The sequence below is a fragment of the Siniperca chuatsi genome, linkage group LG19, assembly GCF_020085105.1.
Source record: "Siniperca chuatsi isolate FFG_IHB_CAS linkage group LG19, ASM2008510v1, whole genome shotgun sequence".
Taxonomy (NCBI): domain Eukaryota; kingdom Metazoa; phylum Chordata; class Actinopteri; order Centrarchiformes; family Sinipercidae; genus Siniperca; species Siniperca chuatsi.
The window spans coordinates 27,154,265-27,171,192 of record NC_058060.1 but is presented as its reverse complement, the minus strand read 5'-3'; the positions used below and the strand labels follow the sequence as shown (position 1 = coordinate 27,171,192).

At 42.2% G+C, this 16,928-nt stretch overlaps 1 protein-coding gene across 1 annotated transcript in view; it reads right to left on the bottom strand.

Annotated features, from left to right (window-relative positions):
• LOC122866769 (piezo-type mechanosensitive ion channel component 2-like) overlaps positions 1 to 16,928 on the bottom strand; it is a 77,662-nt gene that overhangs the window by 43,386 nt on the left and 17,348 nt on the right. Inside the window, exons 5-17 of the mRNA XM_044176853.1 lie at positions 15,100 to 15,220; positions 13,246 to 13,450; positions 11,373 to 11,586; positions 10,364 to 10,511; positions 9,780 to 9,953; positions 9,504 to 9,618; positions 6,543 to 6,925; positions 6,112 to 6,229; positions 5,746 to 6,020; positions 4,826 to 4,974; positions 877 to 955; positions 656 to 750; positions 3 to 199 (exon numbers count right to left, since the gene is read on the bottom strand). Of these exons, the coding sequence (XP_044032788.1) occupies positions 3 to 199; positions 656 to 750; positions 877 to 955; positions 4,826 to 4,974; positions 5,746 to 6,020; positions 6,112 to 6,229; positions 6,543 to 6,925; positions 9,504 to 9,618; positions 9,780 to 9,953; positions 10,364 to 10,511; positions 11,373 to 11,586; positions 13,246 to 13,450; positions 15,100 to 15,220 (2,273 nt within the window). The remainder of the gene's footprint in view (positions 1 to 2; positions 200 to 655; positions 751 to 876; positions 956 to 4,825; positions 4,975 to 5,745; positions 6,021 to 6,111; positions 6,230 to 6,542; positions 6,926 to 9,503; positions 9,619 to 9,779; positions 9,954 to 10,363; positions 10,512 to 11,372; positions 11,587 to 13,245; positions 13,451 to 15,099; positions 15,221 to 16,928) is intronic.

The window sequence follows — 16,928 nt, the reverse complement described above, 5'->3', positions numbered from 1 at the left end:
ACCTGTTAAGTTGTCAGACAGGGTTTCCTTGTCAAACATACAGGGGTACTCCTCATCCTCCTTTTCCTCCTCATTTATCCACTTCTCCTCTGGCTCCTCCTCTCTCTCCCTCTGTCCTCCTGACTTCTCCTCCTCCAGGAGGAGCTGAGGAGCTCCACCCACCGACAGGTCGAACAGACTGCCATCAGAGTGGACCAACCTGCAGAGAGAGAGACCGGGGGGCACAGGATAGGCGGGACGGTCAACCCTTCTTCAAGTATAGATAGCTGAGCCACAGTAAGCTCTCAACTAAAAAAACTAGTTGCAGAGGTCTGAGAACTAGCAGTAGAGGTCTGGTGACTAAATACAGAGGTCTGGTGACTAACTGCAGAGGACTGGGGACTAGTTGTACAGGTCTGGGGACTAGTTACAGAGGTCTGGGGACTAGTTGCAGAGGTCTGAGGACTAGTTGAGGATTTCCAAAGGTCTCAATATCCTGAAACTGATTCCTTTTGATCAGTTTGTCCAGTTGTCTTAGAGCTTTGATTGGACAGACAGAATTAGGAGAGCTGGACACTTACTAACACAGAAGGAGGTCAGATGTTAAGGGCTTTGTTCCAGCTTATCTGTGACCTCTGACCTCTGAGCTGCAGGTAGATGTGTGTGTGTGTGTTACCTGGTGATGGTGCTGTTGTGTGTGTCCACCACAGTCTTCAGGTCAGTCAGCTGCAGGAACGGCTCGTGGAAGTAATGCAGCTGCACAATACACACCTGCAGAACAACGTTTAGAATCAACTTTTACTGAACAAAGTGTTCAGAGAAGAAGAGAAAAAGGGAAACATCATAACATTGAACATGATGGACTGAACTGTCTGATGTTCGTGTTTGAGTGAGTACCAATAGAAACGCAGCAGGGATGAAGATCTTAGTGAAGAGAACAGGAACTGAGAACTTCTCCAAACCAACATCCTCCAACCTGGAGAGAAAAGGACACAATAGAACTTGGACTAGGACTTGGACTGACGTGCTGATGTGCTAAGCATATTGTCTTATTTCCGGTCACCGGAGTTATTGGTAGTGTATTTTTGCTGCTCTAGCTCATCCCAGTTAATTTTGTTCGATTATTACAGTGACTAACTATCTGCTATACATTTAAACGTACACTAGTTCTGCTCAAGCACTCATAGCTCTCTCCTTTTGGCGACTTTCTCACTAATCCCACAGTTTACACGCAATTCAGTTTTGCTAGCTACTGTTCTTTACCTTACCAGGTAGCGATGGCTTCTCTCTCTCCCTCTCTCTTGCTCTCTCTTGCTCGGTGTGTCAAATTTAGCTATTCCTCTGCCTCCTTTAGTGATAATGGTACATGTAATAAATGTAGTTTATTTGTAGTGTTAAAGGCGAGGCTTGGTAAATTGGAAACACGGTTCCGCACCATGGGAACTCCATCGTTATCTGCTGTAGTTAGCCAGCCCTCAGGAGCCGGTGTGGACCAATCAGAGGTAGCTCCTGTTTGCTGTCCCCCAGAGCACACCAGGGTGGCTGGGTGACTGTCTGAAGGAAGCATAGTCCTAAGCAAAAGTCCACGGTTCACCAGGAGGCAGAGTTGCAGTCCTACATCCTTCTCTGTGCTTCCAGAGCAGTTACCCACCCAAAACTCCTTAGTGACGGTGTCTGCCACCCGACCACTTAAATTAATCAAATCAAAAGTTATCAGAAGAGGAGTTATACATAAAAACCCAAACAAAAACGCTGAAATAGCACAACAAAATAGTATATAGTAATAGTATAAATACTAGTGAACGATTTAATATTAGAGTATCATATTGACTTATTCTGTCTCACTGAAACCTGGCTGGGTCATGAAGAATTTGTTAGCGTAAATGAATCCACTCCGCCCAGTCATATTAATACTCACATTCCTCGAGGTACCGGCCGAGGAGGTGGAGTTGCAGCCATCTTCGACTCAAGCCTATTAATCAACCCTAAACCTAAACTAAATTATAACTCATTCGAAAGCCTTGTTCTTAGTCTTTCACACCCAACCTGGAAAACATGACAGCCAATTCTATTTGTTATAGTGTACCGCGCTCCTGGTCCTTATTCTGAATTTTTATCTGAATTCTCAGAGTTTTTATCAAGTTTAGTCCTTAAAACGGATAAAGTAATTATTGTAGGTGATTTTAATATTCATGTGGACATTAATAATGATAGCCTTAGTACTGCATTTATCTCATTATTAGATTTGATTGGCTTCTGTTAGAGTGTACATAAACCCACTCATTGTTTTGACCACACCCTCTAACTTGTTCTGGTATATGGCACTGAAATTTAACATTTACTAGTCTTTCCACAAAATCCTTTTTTATCTGACCATTATTTAATAACTTTTGAACTCCTATTACTGGAGTACTCGCCATTAGGCAAAAACTTCTACACTAGATCTGACAGTGCTGTAGCTAAATTTAAGGAAGTGATTCCATCTGCATTTAATTCAATGCCATGTCTCAATATGACAAAGAACTCCTATGCTAATTTCAGTCCCTCCCAAATTGACCATCTAGTTGATAGTGCTGCAGGCTCACTGCGAACGACACTCGATTCTATCGCACCTCTACAAAAGAAGATAATAAAACAAAGAAGGTTAGCTCCATGGTATAACCACCAAACCCGCAAATTAAAGCAAACATTGCAAGAACTTGAAAGCAAATGGCGTTCCAACAAGCTGGAAGAATCTCGTTTAGTTTGGCAAGATAGTCTTAAAACATATAGGAAAGCCACAGTAATGCCAGAGCAACCTATTACTCATCATTAATAGAGGAAAATAAGAACAACCCCAGGTTTCTTTTCAGCACTGTAGCCAGGCTGACAGAGCGTCACAGCTTTACTGAGCCATTTATTCCTATAGCCGTCACTAGTAATGACTTCATTAGCTTCTTTAATGATAAAATTTTAACTATTAGAGACAAAATTCATCACATCCTGCCTTCAACCAGTACTGATTTATCTTCAAACACAGGAACTTTAGAAACAGCTGTAAAACCTGATATATATTTTGACTGCCTTCTCTTATCGACCTTCGTCAACTAACTTCAATGATTTCTTCATTTAAGCCATTAACCAGTCTCTTAGACCCCATTCCAACTAGGCTGCTTAAAGACGTTTTAACCTTAGTTAGCACTTCTATCTTTATTAACAGGCTATGTATCACAGTCTTTTAAAATAGCTGTAATTAAACCTCTTCTTAAAAAGCCCACTCTTGATCCAGGGGTTTTAGCCAACTATAGAACTATCTATCTAACCTCCCCTTTCTCTCTAAGATCCTTGAGAAAGCAGTCGCCAATCAGTTGTGTGACTTTCTACATAACAATAGTTTATTTCAGTCAGTATTTAGAGTGTATCATAGCACAGAGACAACACTGGTATTATTAGCAAACACTCCATAAACCCGGATGATTCCCAATTATTATCTATTGAAGCCAGATGAAACTAATCGATTAGCTAAACTTCAAGCATACCTTAAGGACATAAAAACCGGGATGACCTGCAATTTTCTGATGTTAAACTCTCCAGCACCACCGTAAGGAACCTCAGACTTATCTTTGATCAGGATTTATCCTTTAACTCCCACATAAAACAACTTCTTTAATCTACGTAACAATGCAAAAAATCTGGCACATCCTGTCTCAAAATGATATAGAAAAACTAGTCCATGCATTTGTTACTTCTAGGCTGGATTACTGCAATTCCTTATTATCAGGCTGGCCGAATAAGTCCCTTAAGACTCTCCAGTTGATCCAGAATGCTGCGGTACGTGTACTGACAAGAACTAGGAAATATTTCTCCAATATTAGCTTCTCTGCACTTGCTCCCTGTAAAATCCAGAATAGAATTTAAAATCCTTCTACTCACCTACAAAGCTCTTAATGGTCAGGCACCATCATATCTTAAAGAGCTCATAATATCTTATTACCGGACTAGGACACTGCGCTCCCAGGATGCAGGGTTACTTGTAGTTCCTAGAGTCTCCAAAAGTAGAATGGGAGCCAGAGCCTTCCACTATCAAGCTCCTCTCCTGTGGAACCAGGTCCCAGTTTGGGTTCGGGAGGCAGACACCATCTCCACATTTAAGAGTAGGCTTAACACTTTCCTCTTTGATAAAGCTTTTAGTTAGGGCTGGCTCAGGTGAGACCTGAACCGTCCCTTCGTTATGCTGCTATAGGCCTAGACTGCCAGGAGACTTCCCATGATGCACCTCTTTCTTCTCTCCTTCTCTCCCTCTCCATCTGTATGTATTTTTATCCTATTACTGCATGTTACTGACTCAACATCTTCTCTCTCCCGTAGTTCTGTGCTTTCTCGTTTCTCTCCTCTCTCCTTCTGTCGCTTTCAGCAGGTATTTCTGCCTCCAGAGCTGCAGAGTCTGGATCTATGATTGCGGGCCACCTGCTGTCCCCCTGCTCGACGAACGCTGCTACAATTATTATTATTAGTCTTATTACTACTATCATCATTATTATTCCTATCACTATCATTCCTATTGTTATTATTTTATTAAAATTACCACTACCATCACATTACTATTATTTTATATCTCTATGTGGAATTTGCATTCTCTCTGTCTCTCTCTCTGTGGGATTTGTTGGGTCTCTGTAAATATTAATTATAAAGAGTATGGTCTAGACCTGCTGTAAAGGAAAAGTGCAATGAGATAACTTCTGTTATGAATTGGCACTATATAAATAAAATGTAATTTAATTGAATAGAGATATAAGAGACAGTATGTACCTGTGTATCTGTATGTACCTATGTGTACTTGAGTGTACCTGTTGGAATCTGTGTGTACCTGTGAGTGCTGAGTCCAGTGTAGTAGCTCCAGGTGTGGGAGGATGAGGGGAACTGGAAGGTGTAAACCAGTATGAGAACCAGCATGGAGTAAACCACCACGGCTACCCAGAAACCCCTGAGCAAGGCACGCCAACGCTCGTAGTTCAACTACAGAGAGGCACAGGTAGATGCTGTAAATCAGGTCACATCACCTTCATCAATCTCTTCTGTGTTTTCTAGAACAATCTGACACCTCATCATTCCAAACAGCCATACAAACCAAAGAGTAGCCCCGCCCACCACCACAATTCATACACAGGATTGGACGATTCAAAGTAGTACAGTAATAGTAGTAGTATAAGTAGTATCACCCTCAACTAGCGAACCCCACAGCTATATAGTTTAGAGAATATTATAGATCCAAATCAAAACTGACAGAAGGGTGGGGCTCACAGAAAAAGTCTGTCTGCTACTTCACCACTTCAGCTATTGATATTTCAGAGCCGTAGTCGGGGGTCATAGATTCTAACTTGCACAAACCTCAGTCAGATAAAGGAGCAATAAGTCAGGCAGACTAGACTAACATATTCAACTAAACAACCCCTCTTCCCCTGTACTTTCTCTGCTACTAGGGGATAGAGACGGGGAATGGCAGGTTAACAAAGGGGATAGCATCCCCTCTCAAATCCTACTGAGTATAAGATTCAAAGTACATCAAGTCACAGCTGATGAGCTCATGTCCTGAATTTCAAAACTCTAAATCTGACTCAAGACCAGGTCTAAAGTCTACGTCTCTATGGGGTAGTACTAATTGTACATGTAGTAGGAGCATACAGTACTTGCCGTATTACTTGGTAAAGAGCGATGCAGCAGAGGAACCAGCAGTACATACAATAGTAGTAAATACAGTAGATGTACTTGTAGTAATTGCATTATTACCTGGTAGAGGGCGACGCAGCAGAGGAACATAACCATGTAGATGACTTTGTAGAGGACAATTTTCCCCTCAAAACTAACAAAGAAGAACATCGTTCCACAGACGTAGATCCAGTATTTAACAAACATCCTGGTAACCACGGCAACCAGAGCCTCCATCTTAACCCCTCCTTCTCTCTGCAGGAGCAGCACCTCCTCGTACGACACCTCCTCCTTCATCTTCTGCAGATCCTCATCTGCCCTCTGCTCCTCTGGCTCCTCTGGCTCCTCTGGCTCCTCTGGAGGGCACAAAACAACAGACAGGTGATCAGTCAGTGAGACAGGTGACCATCAGACAGACAGGTGACTGGTCAGTGAGACAGGTGTTACCTTCCATGTAGACGGTGATGATAGACAGTTGTGTGTCTGTCTCTCTGTCTTTCTGTCTGTCTCTCTTCTCAGTCAGTGCCTGACGCAGCAGCAGCCAGAAGCTCAACAGACACAATAACTGCAACAATAACAACACAATCTTATAATCAGATTAAACACTCTGTTGAGTTTAAACACAATCAGTTTAATAATTACACAAAAGCAGTAGCAGCAGTATTAGTGGTATTAGCAGTAATGAGTAGAAGTTGTACTAGTAGTCATAATAGTAGTAGCAGTATTAGTAGTAGTACCTTTGAGGCGAGCTCCCTGCATGGATCATCTTTTCTCGGGAATAGTAGTTGTAAGAATACTTGTAGCAGTAGCAGTATTAGTGGTAGTAGCAGTAGTATTAGTAGTAGTCATAGTAGTAGTAGCATAAGTAGTAGTAGTACCTTTGAAGCAAGCTCCCTGCAGGGATCATCTTTTCTTGGAAACAGTCCGGGGACTTCCTGGATGGAGGGGAAGCTGTAGACGTACTGCAGGATGACCAGCAGGTTGCCATAGGCAACCAGCCAGGGCGATGACATCAGCGTGTACCGGCGACGCTCTCGCATCATCCAGAGGACACACGACCACAACAGCAGGACACATGTCAGCCAGGAAACGTATGTGATGGACCAGGCCATCATGGCGATCAGAGCACAGATGTAACTCTGTTTGAGGAGGAAGCTGAATGCCATGGAGGCAGCGCTGACTCCCTCCTCTCTCCTCCTCACCTCATCTTCATCATCATCCTCCCATCTGTCTCCTTCAAAAACACACGTCTCCAACGTATCTGCAGCATCAAACACAGTAGAACAGAATAAAACCATGGTCACAGACCACAGACTCGTGAAGTCTGGAGGAAAATCAGTTTGTAACTGAGACATTAGGTCAGCTTCGACACACCTGTACCTGACTGTACTGTGACATCATCAAACCCTTTCTGAAGAACAAAATAACCTCACTGACAGAGATGCAATCAGAAGATATCGTAGAAAAGGTTTCAGTCGTGGTCATCTGGACACTGTTTTCAGAATCAAGACGTTTCGGCTCCCATCCAAAAGTCATTCTCAATTGTGAAAAAATGGAACGGGAACTCAGAAATTTAAGCTACTCTGTGTTACATAAGCCCCGCCCTCAGGAAGGAGTCTACCTGAGTATCTGTTGATTAGCTAGTTTCACCTGAAACTGACCTAATTGTTTCCATGGTGGCCCAGTAATCAGGCCTATTGTTTTCTGGCTGCACCTCCCTCATCACTGTTAAGTACCTGATTAGCATATGATTGGCGTGACCAAGGTGCTAATACACTGTGATAGACTTTTGAAACATCTTGATTCTGAAAACAGTGTCCAGATAACTACGACTGAAACCTTTTCTACGATAGAACACTCCTGGACGAATGAAGGACTACACTGTCTTAATCAGAAGATATGTTACATTATCTGTTATCTGACGTGTAATAAAAATAAATCTTATACAGACTGCCTCTGTTTTCATATATATATATATATATATATATATATAAAATAATCAGCCTGATTAGTATGGTTAAACTGTCCAGTAAAAAAAAAAAAAAAAGCTTCACTTTACTAAATATTAGATTTACACTCTGACACCAACTTTTATCTTCCGAAAGTTATTTAATCTTCTGTTTCAAACTCTACAGAGACATCGCAGCCAAAGAGCTGCTGACATCACACTGTTTTCCACAGGTGGGCAGAGAAGGTCAGATGAAGGGAATGGCTGAAAGGGGTTATTGCGGGGCAGGAGGGAGTGGCTGAATGTGGGCGTGAGGTGACTGGGACAGGAGAAGAAGTCTGAGGGCATCTGGTGGACAGGTAGGGAATGGCAATGAAGGGGCCTGGGGAAGTGAAGAGTAAGTAACCTAGGTAAATAAGCAGGTGGAGCCAATGCATTAGAATATGTATGCACAGTACCAAGTATGGCAGTAGTATAAAGTGTAAAGTGACGTATCAGTACAACACTGATGTGTCAGTAGTGACAGTGAGGAGCTCGAGAGCTAAAGAGTTCAACAGTCTCACGGCCTGCAGGATGAAGCTGTCCCTGAACCTGGTGGTGCGGGACAGTCTGCCGGATCAGCAGGTAGAACAGTTTGTGGCTGGGGCAGTTAGGGTCTCTGATGATCCTGTTGGATGGGTGTAGAGGTCCTCCATGGATGGCAGCTCTGTCCTGGCGATGTGCTGAGCAGTTTTCACCACCATCTGTAGAGCGTTACAGTTGAGGGCGGTGCAACTGCGCATGTGCCAACGTGCATGCTGCCTGTTGCCGTAGCTTTGTCTCGTCGTCTTACTTTTTCTAACTTTTAGCTTTCCTTTTTCTTAGAGTTTCCCCTCGGGGATCAATAAAGTATTTCTGATTCTGATATCAGGTGGCAAAGCAGCCAGTCAGGAGACTCTCAGTGGTGCACCTGTAGAAGTACCCTGGAGTCCATGTTGAGCCTCCTCAGCCTGCGGAGAAAGAAGATCCGTTGTCTTGCTGTCTTTGTGATGGTGTTGGTGTGGTGGGTCCAGGTCAGGTCCTCGCCTATGTGAACCTGAGAAACCTGAAGCTGCTGACTCTCTATACCATAGTTCCGTTAATGGTAATGGGGGCGTGTTCTTCTCTCTGTCGCTTCCTGTAGTCCACTATCAGCTCCTTTGTTTTCGTGACGTTAAGATGGAGGTTGTTGTACTGGCACAAAGATGTCAGGGCTCTGACCTACTCTCTGTAGACCATCTCATCGGTGATCAGGCTGATGACAGTCGTGTCAGCCTTTGACTAAGAGCTCAATGCACTTCAAGATGGTGGAGGTGAATGCTACTGGGTGGTAGTCTTTAAGGCAGAGGGCTTTAGTGTTTTCCAGGACAGGGACAATGGTGGACTTCTTGAAACATATTGAAACTACAGACTGAAGCAGAGAGAGATTGAAAATGTCTGAAGACATCTGCCAGTTGATCTGCGCACACCTTGAGAGTTCAGCCAGGGATGCCATCAGATTCAGGCTCCTTGTGTGGATCAATCCTTTTTAAAGGATTTTACTAGTGAGCAGGGGTCCTGGGCCTTGTGTAGTTCTCAAAGCGTGGATAGGAAGTGCTCAGTTCATCACTGCTAATAGCTCTACGGAACTGACCACATATTCAATATTTAAACGGTTACTTATAAAAATATCAAAACCTAATAAAGTGACATAAAAAACAGCTGAAGGATGAAAACTACATCAGCTGTGAGTCCGACTCAAAATCTCCACCATCTCTGCTGGTAGATGTGAAATGCATGTTGGGATACTTGTCTAAAGTATCCTGATAAACCAGGAGGAGTGAGACCTTTTCAGGTTATTCAGACTGAAGAGGGATTCAAACCACAAACTCACCTGATTGGCTGAGAGAGTAGTGAGGTGTAGAGTAAACATCCAATCCCAGGGCTGTACTCTGGGTGGGCGGGGCAAACGAGTCAGAGGGACTGTCATTATCAGATGACACCAGCGCCTAGAAGCAGACAGGTTTACTGACCACTACAGCCTTCACTTTTAACTACAACATTAAACAAATTCACTGAAATCTGATTATTAATTAAAATAAATAATAAATTAAATGAAAATATATAATAATATTCGGAGATGACAGAAGGATATTTTGTGTTTCTGTACGTTTCTACACTCAGGACGATCATGAGCTCTCCTCCACAGCTCTCTCCGCCTCTCCGCTGTGATGTCACCGCTGACCTCATCACTCAGGTTGCTGGTGGCAGTGATGATGTCACAGCTCCCGCTGACTGCTGACTCCACAGTAACTACGCCCTGCCCCCCATCACCGTTGATCAGCTGAAGAAACATATCATGACATCATACAGTGACATCATAACTGTTGTACACTAAAATGCAGATGTCACAATTTAACAGTCACTTATGGAGAGTTTTAGTTTCCTTGTATCCCTCCTTGTTTCTTTCTCTACCTCTTAGCTTCCTTCTCTTCCTTGTTTCCTTCTATACCTCCTAGCTTCCTTCTCAGACTCCTTATTTCCTTCTTTTTCTAATCATGACATCATGCAGCGACGTCACGTGACGTAATGGTATACTGTGACATCATGACTAGATGAAATCATATACAGACATTATAACTGTTGTATTCTGACATCATGTGCGTAGTGATATATTTTTTTAATACATTTTTAACATGTCATCATGTGTTGTCATCATGCTGTATGATGTCATCATGTGTTGAGTGACATCACCTGGTTTCTCCACAGACTGGCCACAGTGTTGTAGAGTAACAGCAGCATCAGAGGACTGCTGAAGTGAAACCAGCTGAGCTCAGAGTTCACCTGTAGCCTCCAGGGAGCAGCACAGTCCACCGAGACCACCGAGACCAGACCAAACACACTGCAGAGAATCAATCAATCAATCATCATATCAGGAGGCAGTACAGTCCACAAAACACATTAACAGACTTTACATGTGGAGGAACCCGCCTGAACCAGTGGACCAGTAGAACAACAAAAGAAAAGAAGAACATTCAAACATTATAATAAATACAGTATACATTCTACTATGTATACCCACTACATACTAATATACATACATGTCTACTTACAGTACATGTCTAACAGCTGAGAGGAGGTCCTACTCCATGTCACACTTGACACTTCATTATATGGATTTAGATTAATCTGCATGATGTCATCAATTTATATCAGAATTGATATCACCAAACTACCAAATTCTAAATCCAGTTTTTAATACAGAAAAGATCTGATGTGCTCTGTAGCATAATTTAATTTGGTAATAGAAACTCAGTATGTCCATCAGTTATCAATACCACTGTGGCATTTACACTGTTGTCATTCAGTGTGACAGAAACTGACAGATACAGTGAGAGAACCAGCAGGGGGTAGCAGAATCACGCTGATGAGTGACCCCAAACCTGCTGTTTCCTAACGTCAGACACTAACTGTTGGTTTACAGAAACATGGGTTATGAAGAGAGTCGGTGTTTACATGAACCTGTAATTATAATCCAAAAGCCTCAAAGTTACTCCTCCCACTGTCTCCTCCTCCTCTACTGTTCAATCCTTTCTCGACATCTATCATCCTCTCCTTCTATAACTCTTTCCTTCTCTACCACCTCCTTTCTTTCTTTATATCCTCCTTTCCTTCTCTACCTCTTGTGTTACCTGTATGGAGATGTGTTAAATAATGCAAGTGTATTACCTGGCGGAGGTGTGTTATGGTGGAGGTGTGTTACCTGGCGGAGGTGCGGTTGGGAAGCCACGCCTCCTGCAGTGAGGGCAGCTGGTAGCAGTAGAGGACCAGGAAGTGGCAGGAGGAGTAGAGCAGTGACATCACAGACACACACCTGAAGAGGAGGGGCGGGACCTTACCTGACCACGCCCACCAGGTACACAACACCTGAAAACAGAGGAGGTAGAGGAGGGAGGAGAGAGAGGGGAAGATGATACCTGGATGGGGAGAAGAGAGGAGGAGGAGAGGGGAGAGATTAGTTTCTCTTCAGCAAGCAACACCTCCTCCTTCAGGTCCAGTAGAACCAACATCCTATACAGTCTTCCTCTCATTCACACACTGATGGAGGTGAGCTATTATTCAAGCTGCTGGTCTGACCATCAGGAACAGTTTGAGCTGAAGTGTCAATTCACAAGCTTCAGGACACTTCACGAGTTTCAGGACACTCGACGAGCTTCAAGACACTTTATAAATATAAAATATTTGTATACAGGAAACAAAGTGACGGTACCTGAAGAAGAGAATGGCGTGCTGTGGAGACGTTGATGAACAATAACTATGTGTTTGTTTAGTTTGTCTGCGTCTTTTTTCTAACCTAAATTAACTAAAACCATCTGAGCTCAGTGCACATTAACACAAGAAGAGGACCTGATCGAGCTCACCTGACCACACAGTTGAGTGAACGACACTGCAGGAAACGAGTGAAGCAACTGAAAGCTAGCTAAGCCCACATGTGGCAGGTAAGGTGTGCATCCTTTTCTTTGTTTATTGGCAACCAAAGCATTTCTCATATATGTACGGCTTGTTAGTACAGGCTTTGGCCCGTAACTATACCTTTTTGTAATGGCTAAACAAATACAGGCCCATGTGTTTTATTGCAGCCTTTACTTTAAAATATTTTATTGAGACATATGTAGTCTTTATGGTGCCAAAAATATATGGATAGAAGTGTTGATGTATTCTCCTAACTTTTTCTAGTGTTCATTGATTGCGATGAACTCTGTTGATGATGTCACTGATTATGGATTACCATAATAATCATAATATATATGCATGCTATGTGCTGAGGTGATTCTTGGTCGATTCTTCATTGTCTTGTGAAGACAGAACCTGTGGAGTGGCAGACAGGGGTGGTGGTTCATATTTTTAAAAAAGGGGGACTGAAGGGTGAGCTCCAACTATCGGGATGTCACACTGCCCAGCCTCCCTGGGAAAGTTTCTGTCAGGCTGCTGAAAGGAGACTGTGAAAGGAGATTGTTGAACCTCAGAACCTCTTCAGGGTTGTTCCTGTCACAGATTCAGTTTGTGATTTTCATGAACAGAATCTGAAGCTGCAGTCAAGGTGTGGAGAGTGACGGCATGGTGACCTCAGGATTGCATCTCTGCTCTTTGCAGATGATGTGGTTCTGTTTGTTTTTGCGTTGCTTTGCCGTAGCCTTTTGTGTTGGCACCTCTGCCATCTTACCAGACTGGCCTCATTCAAATCAATGAGCTTCAAAGTCGGTCTGAACCTGACCTCAGAGACAAGATGAGGAGCTCATTGGATAACCACTGCTCCTTCATGTAGACAGGAGTCAGCTGAGGTGGTTCAGCATCTGATTTGAACACCTCCTGGACGACTCCCTGTAGAGGTATTCGGGGCACATCTAACTTGGAGGAGGAGACCTCGGGGTCAGACCAAAACAACCTGGAGTGATTACATAACGTATCTGGTCTGGAAACACCTCAGGATCCTCCAGGAGGAGCTGAGGACATGCTCATGTAGCCGCCTGCTGTCACAGCGAACTAAACCCAGAAAAGGTGTGCAGAATAGATGGGTAAATGGTTACCTGAAAGAACTCTACTGGATTCTACCCATTACCTGTCAGTTTTCTTACCTGTGAGTCCCAGTAGAGCCGTCAGCAGGACTTTTCCTCCAGTTGTCGTCATGTTTCCCACCATCTGCCTGATTTTACAAACCAGTAACTCCAGTTCAACCAGAACCCTGTTTCTGCTGCCTTCCTCCTCCTCTTCTTCCTCCTCTCCAAGCACAGAGTCCTCCTCAAATGTGAGGTCCTCCTGCTGCTCCTCCTCCTGCTGAGGCTGAAAAACAGTTTTTCTCTCTACAGCCTCTTTCAGACCTGCAGCTAAATGGTAAACAGTAAATGGACTGTACTTGTATAGCGCCTTTCTAGTCTTTCTAGTAGACCACTCAAAGTTCTTCACACACTGCATATCGCATTCACCCCATTCACACACATTCATACACTGATGGCAGAACTGCTTAGAAGTACAAAGAAACAAATTAATCATTCACACTCACACACCGAAGGCACAGCCCTTGGGAGCAATTTGGGCTTCAAAGTCTAGCCCAAGGACACTTCGACATGTGGGCTGGGGGAAGCCTTCCGATTGGTGGACAACCCGCTCTACCACTAGGCCAAAGCTGCCCACAGTTCTTTCCATGAATCTGATGGTAATCTAACATGTCAGGCTCATGTCTGAATAAGTGCTGATGTCACTTTTATATAAATGTTCTGATGTCAGTCTGAAACATTTCTGTTTCAACATGACAGTCTGAAGTGAATTATGTCATAGTAACAGACAGCAGCAGGTGAAACATGTACAGAGAGGTACCAACCCATCACACCACCTCTGGTAACACCACCTACATCATCTCCACCATCCAATCAAGAGAATATGGGACCGGTTAGTCTGGTTAGATGAGACTGCCAATAAGTGGTAGTCGGTTAATGTTAGCATCCATAATATTCTCATTACATCTTGTGGGAATTGATGAGTGGATCTTGTGGTGAAATGTGTTCAAAATGCATGCAAACTATAGGGGATGGTCCGGTAGCTTACAACATAGGTAGCTCCTCTCTGCATTTTATTCATAATCCATGGTTTTATGAAAATATATCCACAAGCACTCTTCATGGCATAATGTCCATCCATGCCATGAATTAAACAGATATTATAAAACAGGAAGCAGAATTCACTCTGTAATAAAGTTCAATGATGAAACTGATGTGAAAATATATCAATGGATTCACTGTGAGAAGAGGAGGCGATGGTCATTAATTAAAGTTTCAACAGTAAAATAAGTTTTGAATCCAACAGTGATGCAGCCTGAGAGAGAAAACACTCTTCTTCCTTCATATCACATTTTTGACTCACCACTGTTCTCTCTCTTTCTGTAAATGTTTTGTCATGTCCAAATGAAGCTGTGAGGAACTTTAATGTAAAAGTCTCATTTGTCTGAATGACACAAAGCTTCACTTTAACAGATAAATGAAGACCGAAATGTTACAGATTTCATGTCTGAAAAGGGTTTATTTCTACTGGTGGTGTTTCTGTTTCTCCAACTGTGGACATCATTGTCCTCCAGCTGGACAAACTGGTTTGTTGGAGTGACAGTGAAGAGGAGGAGGAGGAGAAATGGTGTCGTAACGGTCCATCACTGCTGCTGTCTGCTGGTCTGGTTTCATGTTAACAAACAGGCCCCGACAAGACGACTAATAAACTGATTGAACCTGAAACATAGTCATTATAGTGTGTGTGTGTGTGTGTGTGTGTGTGTGTGTGTGCACAGTCACTTAACGAGGTTACAGTTAATAAATAGCTTACTGAGTTACACACTAATAGACAGGAAACCTCGTTAAGAAACAAGAGGAGACGACTTAACAAGGTTACACCAGCTTCATTAGTGTGTGTGTGTGTGTGTGTGTGTGCATGCATGCGCGTGTTACCTGCGTGTGTGTGTCGGCGTTCAGTCTTACGATCAGCCTCCAGGTCAGCAGACCGACGACTAGCACACCAACATCTGGAAACACCTGTCTCACTGCCGAGCCCACATCACTTCCTGTCAGACTGATGCAGACAGACAGAGAGACCGTTTGTGTTCATGATTAGTCAGAATCAGAAATACTTAATTGATCCCAGAGGGAAACTCTTTTGTTACAGCAGCTCAATCACGTCAGTGCACACAGGACTAGAAGCACTAAGCAAATCAAAATATAATACACTATAATACAGGCAAGATAAATTAAGTACAAAGTGGATATAAAGTATAAAATTAAAATAAGTGTAAAGTACAAAGTGGATTTACCGGTTGATGGTAAGTATGTACGGTATAATAATACAATGTAATCATATAAGTAATAAGTAAGTCACACAGACTCTTCAGTAATTTATCATTTTACAAGAAAGGATATTTTTTTCTTTATTGTTTTTAAAGAGTAAAGAAGTGAAACATGTTTCTCTTTAAGCATCAGAGAGAAAAATATATTATAAATATAAAAACAATGACAAAAAATTAATAAATGAATGAATAGAATGATTAAATAAAACAAAATTGTTAAAAAGAAAAAAGAAAACTATGAAAAATAAATCAATGAAAATGATTAAGTTAATTATTAAGACCTAAAACTAAAATAAAAAATTTGTAAAAAATAAAAAACTACAAAAAATAAAACAAATATATTAAATAATAAATTAAATAAAATACCTAAAATAAAAAACTTCATAAAAGGAAAAAGAATAAAATAAGAACTACTAAATAAATAAATGGAACAAAAAATATAAAATTAATGAAAAAATTTGCTTTTCAAGGGATTCATGCTCGAACTGGAAGATATTAAGACTCTTTCACTGATGAGGTTTCTCTGTAAATAGAGTCAGAGTATTTTTCTTATGACAGTTTTGTCACAAATGTTCAGAACAAAGAAACAAACTTGTTTGTTGTTCAGACTCCGGTTCATGTTCTGCTTCAGACTTCTGTTCATAAAGATACAGGAGCTGCAGACGTTTGTTATTTAGAGGACTAGTCCTGCTGTGTGTGTGTGTTTATTGGTGTGTGTAGGTGTTTGCAGAGCCGTGTAGTCCAGACAGAGAGACTACTGTCTGAACCTCCTACTGCTGACACACACACACACACACACACACACACACACACACACACACACACACTCTCAGAAGATCAGATGTCGCTACAACAACATGGCTTTTATTTTGGTAGTTTTGTCCGTACTTCCTGGTTGTTATGAAAACATTTGAGCATCAGCAGAGAAGAAGAAGAAGAACAGCTGTTTGGGTTGAAGAGTCATGTGACCACTCTGACAGTCTGCAGTTAGAATAATTACATATATATATACACACACACACACACACACACACACACACACCGCTCAAACGTTTGCAGTCGACTGCCACAAAAGCTTGATTTGGTACAGTCAGATGGTCTTTCGTGCTTTTAAGTTGTAGAAAGTCCTCTTTACAAATAGATGTTATTTCATATGAAGGGTTTGCAAAAAAAGTAATGTTTTGTACATGGAGATCAAAAAGCTGTACAATGGTTCAACCAGACTGAGGACTGAAAGGGCAGAAAGAGATAAAGATGATCCGAGCAACAGTTAAATAAGAATATAAGAAACTGGAAGCTGAGCATTAAAATCTGTGCAGATTTAAACAGGAACAGGTTCCTGGTTCAGTGTCAAAGCACAATAACAAGCTGGAGTTAACAGGCGTGCTGCTTTAGCAAAGCTGTTCTTAAACCTTCACAGTAGAAACAGCAGGCGAG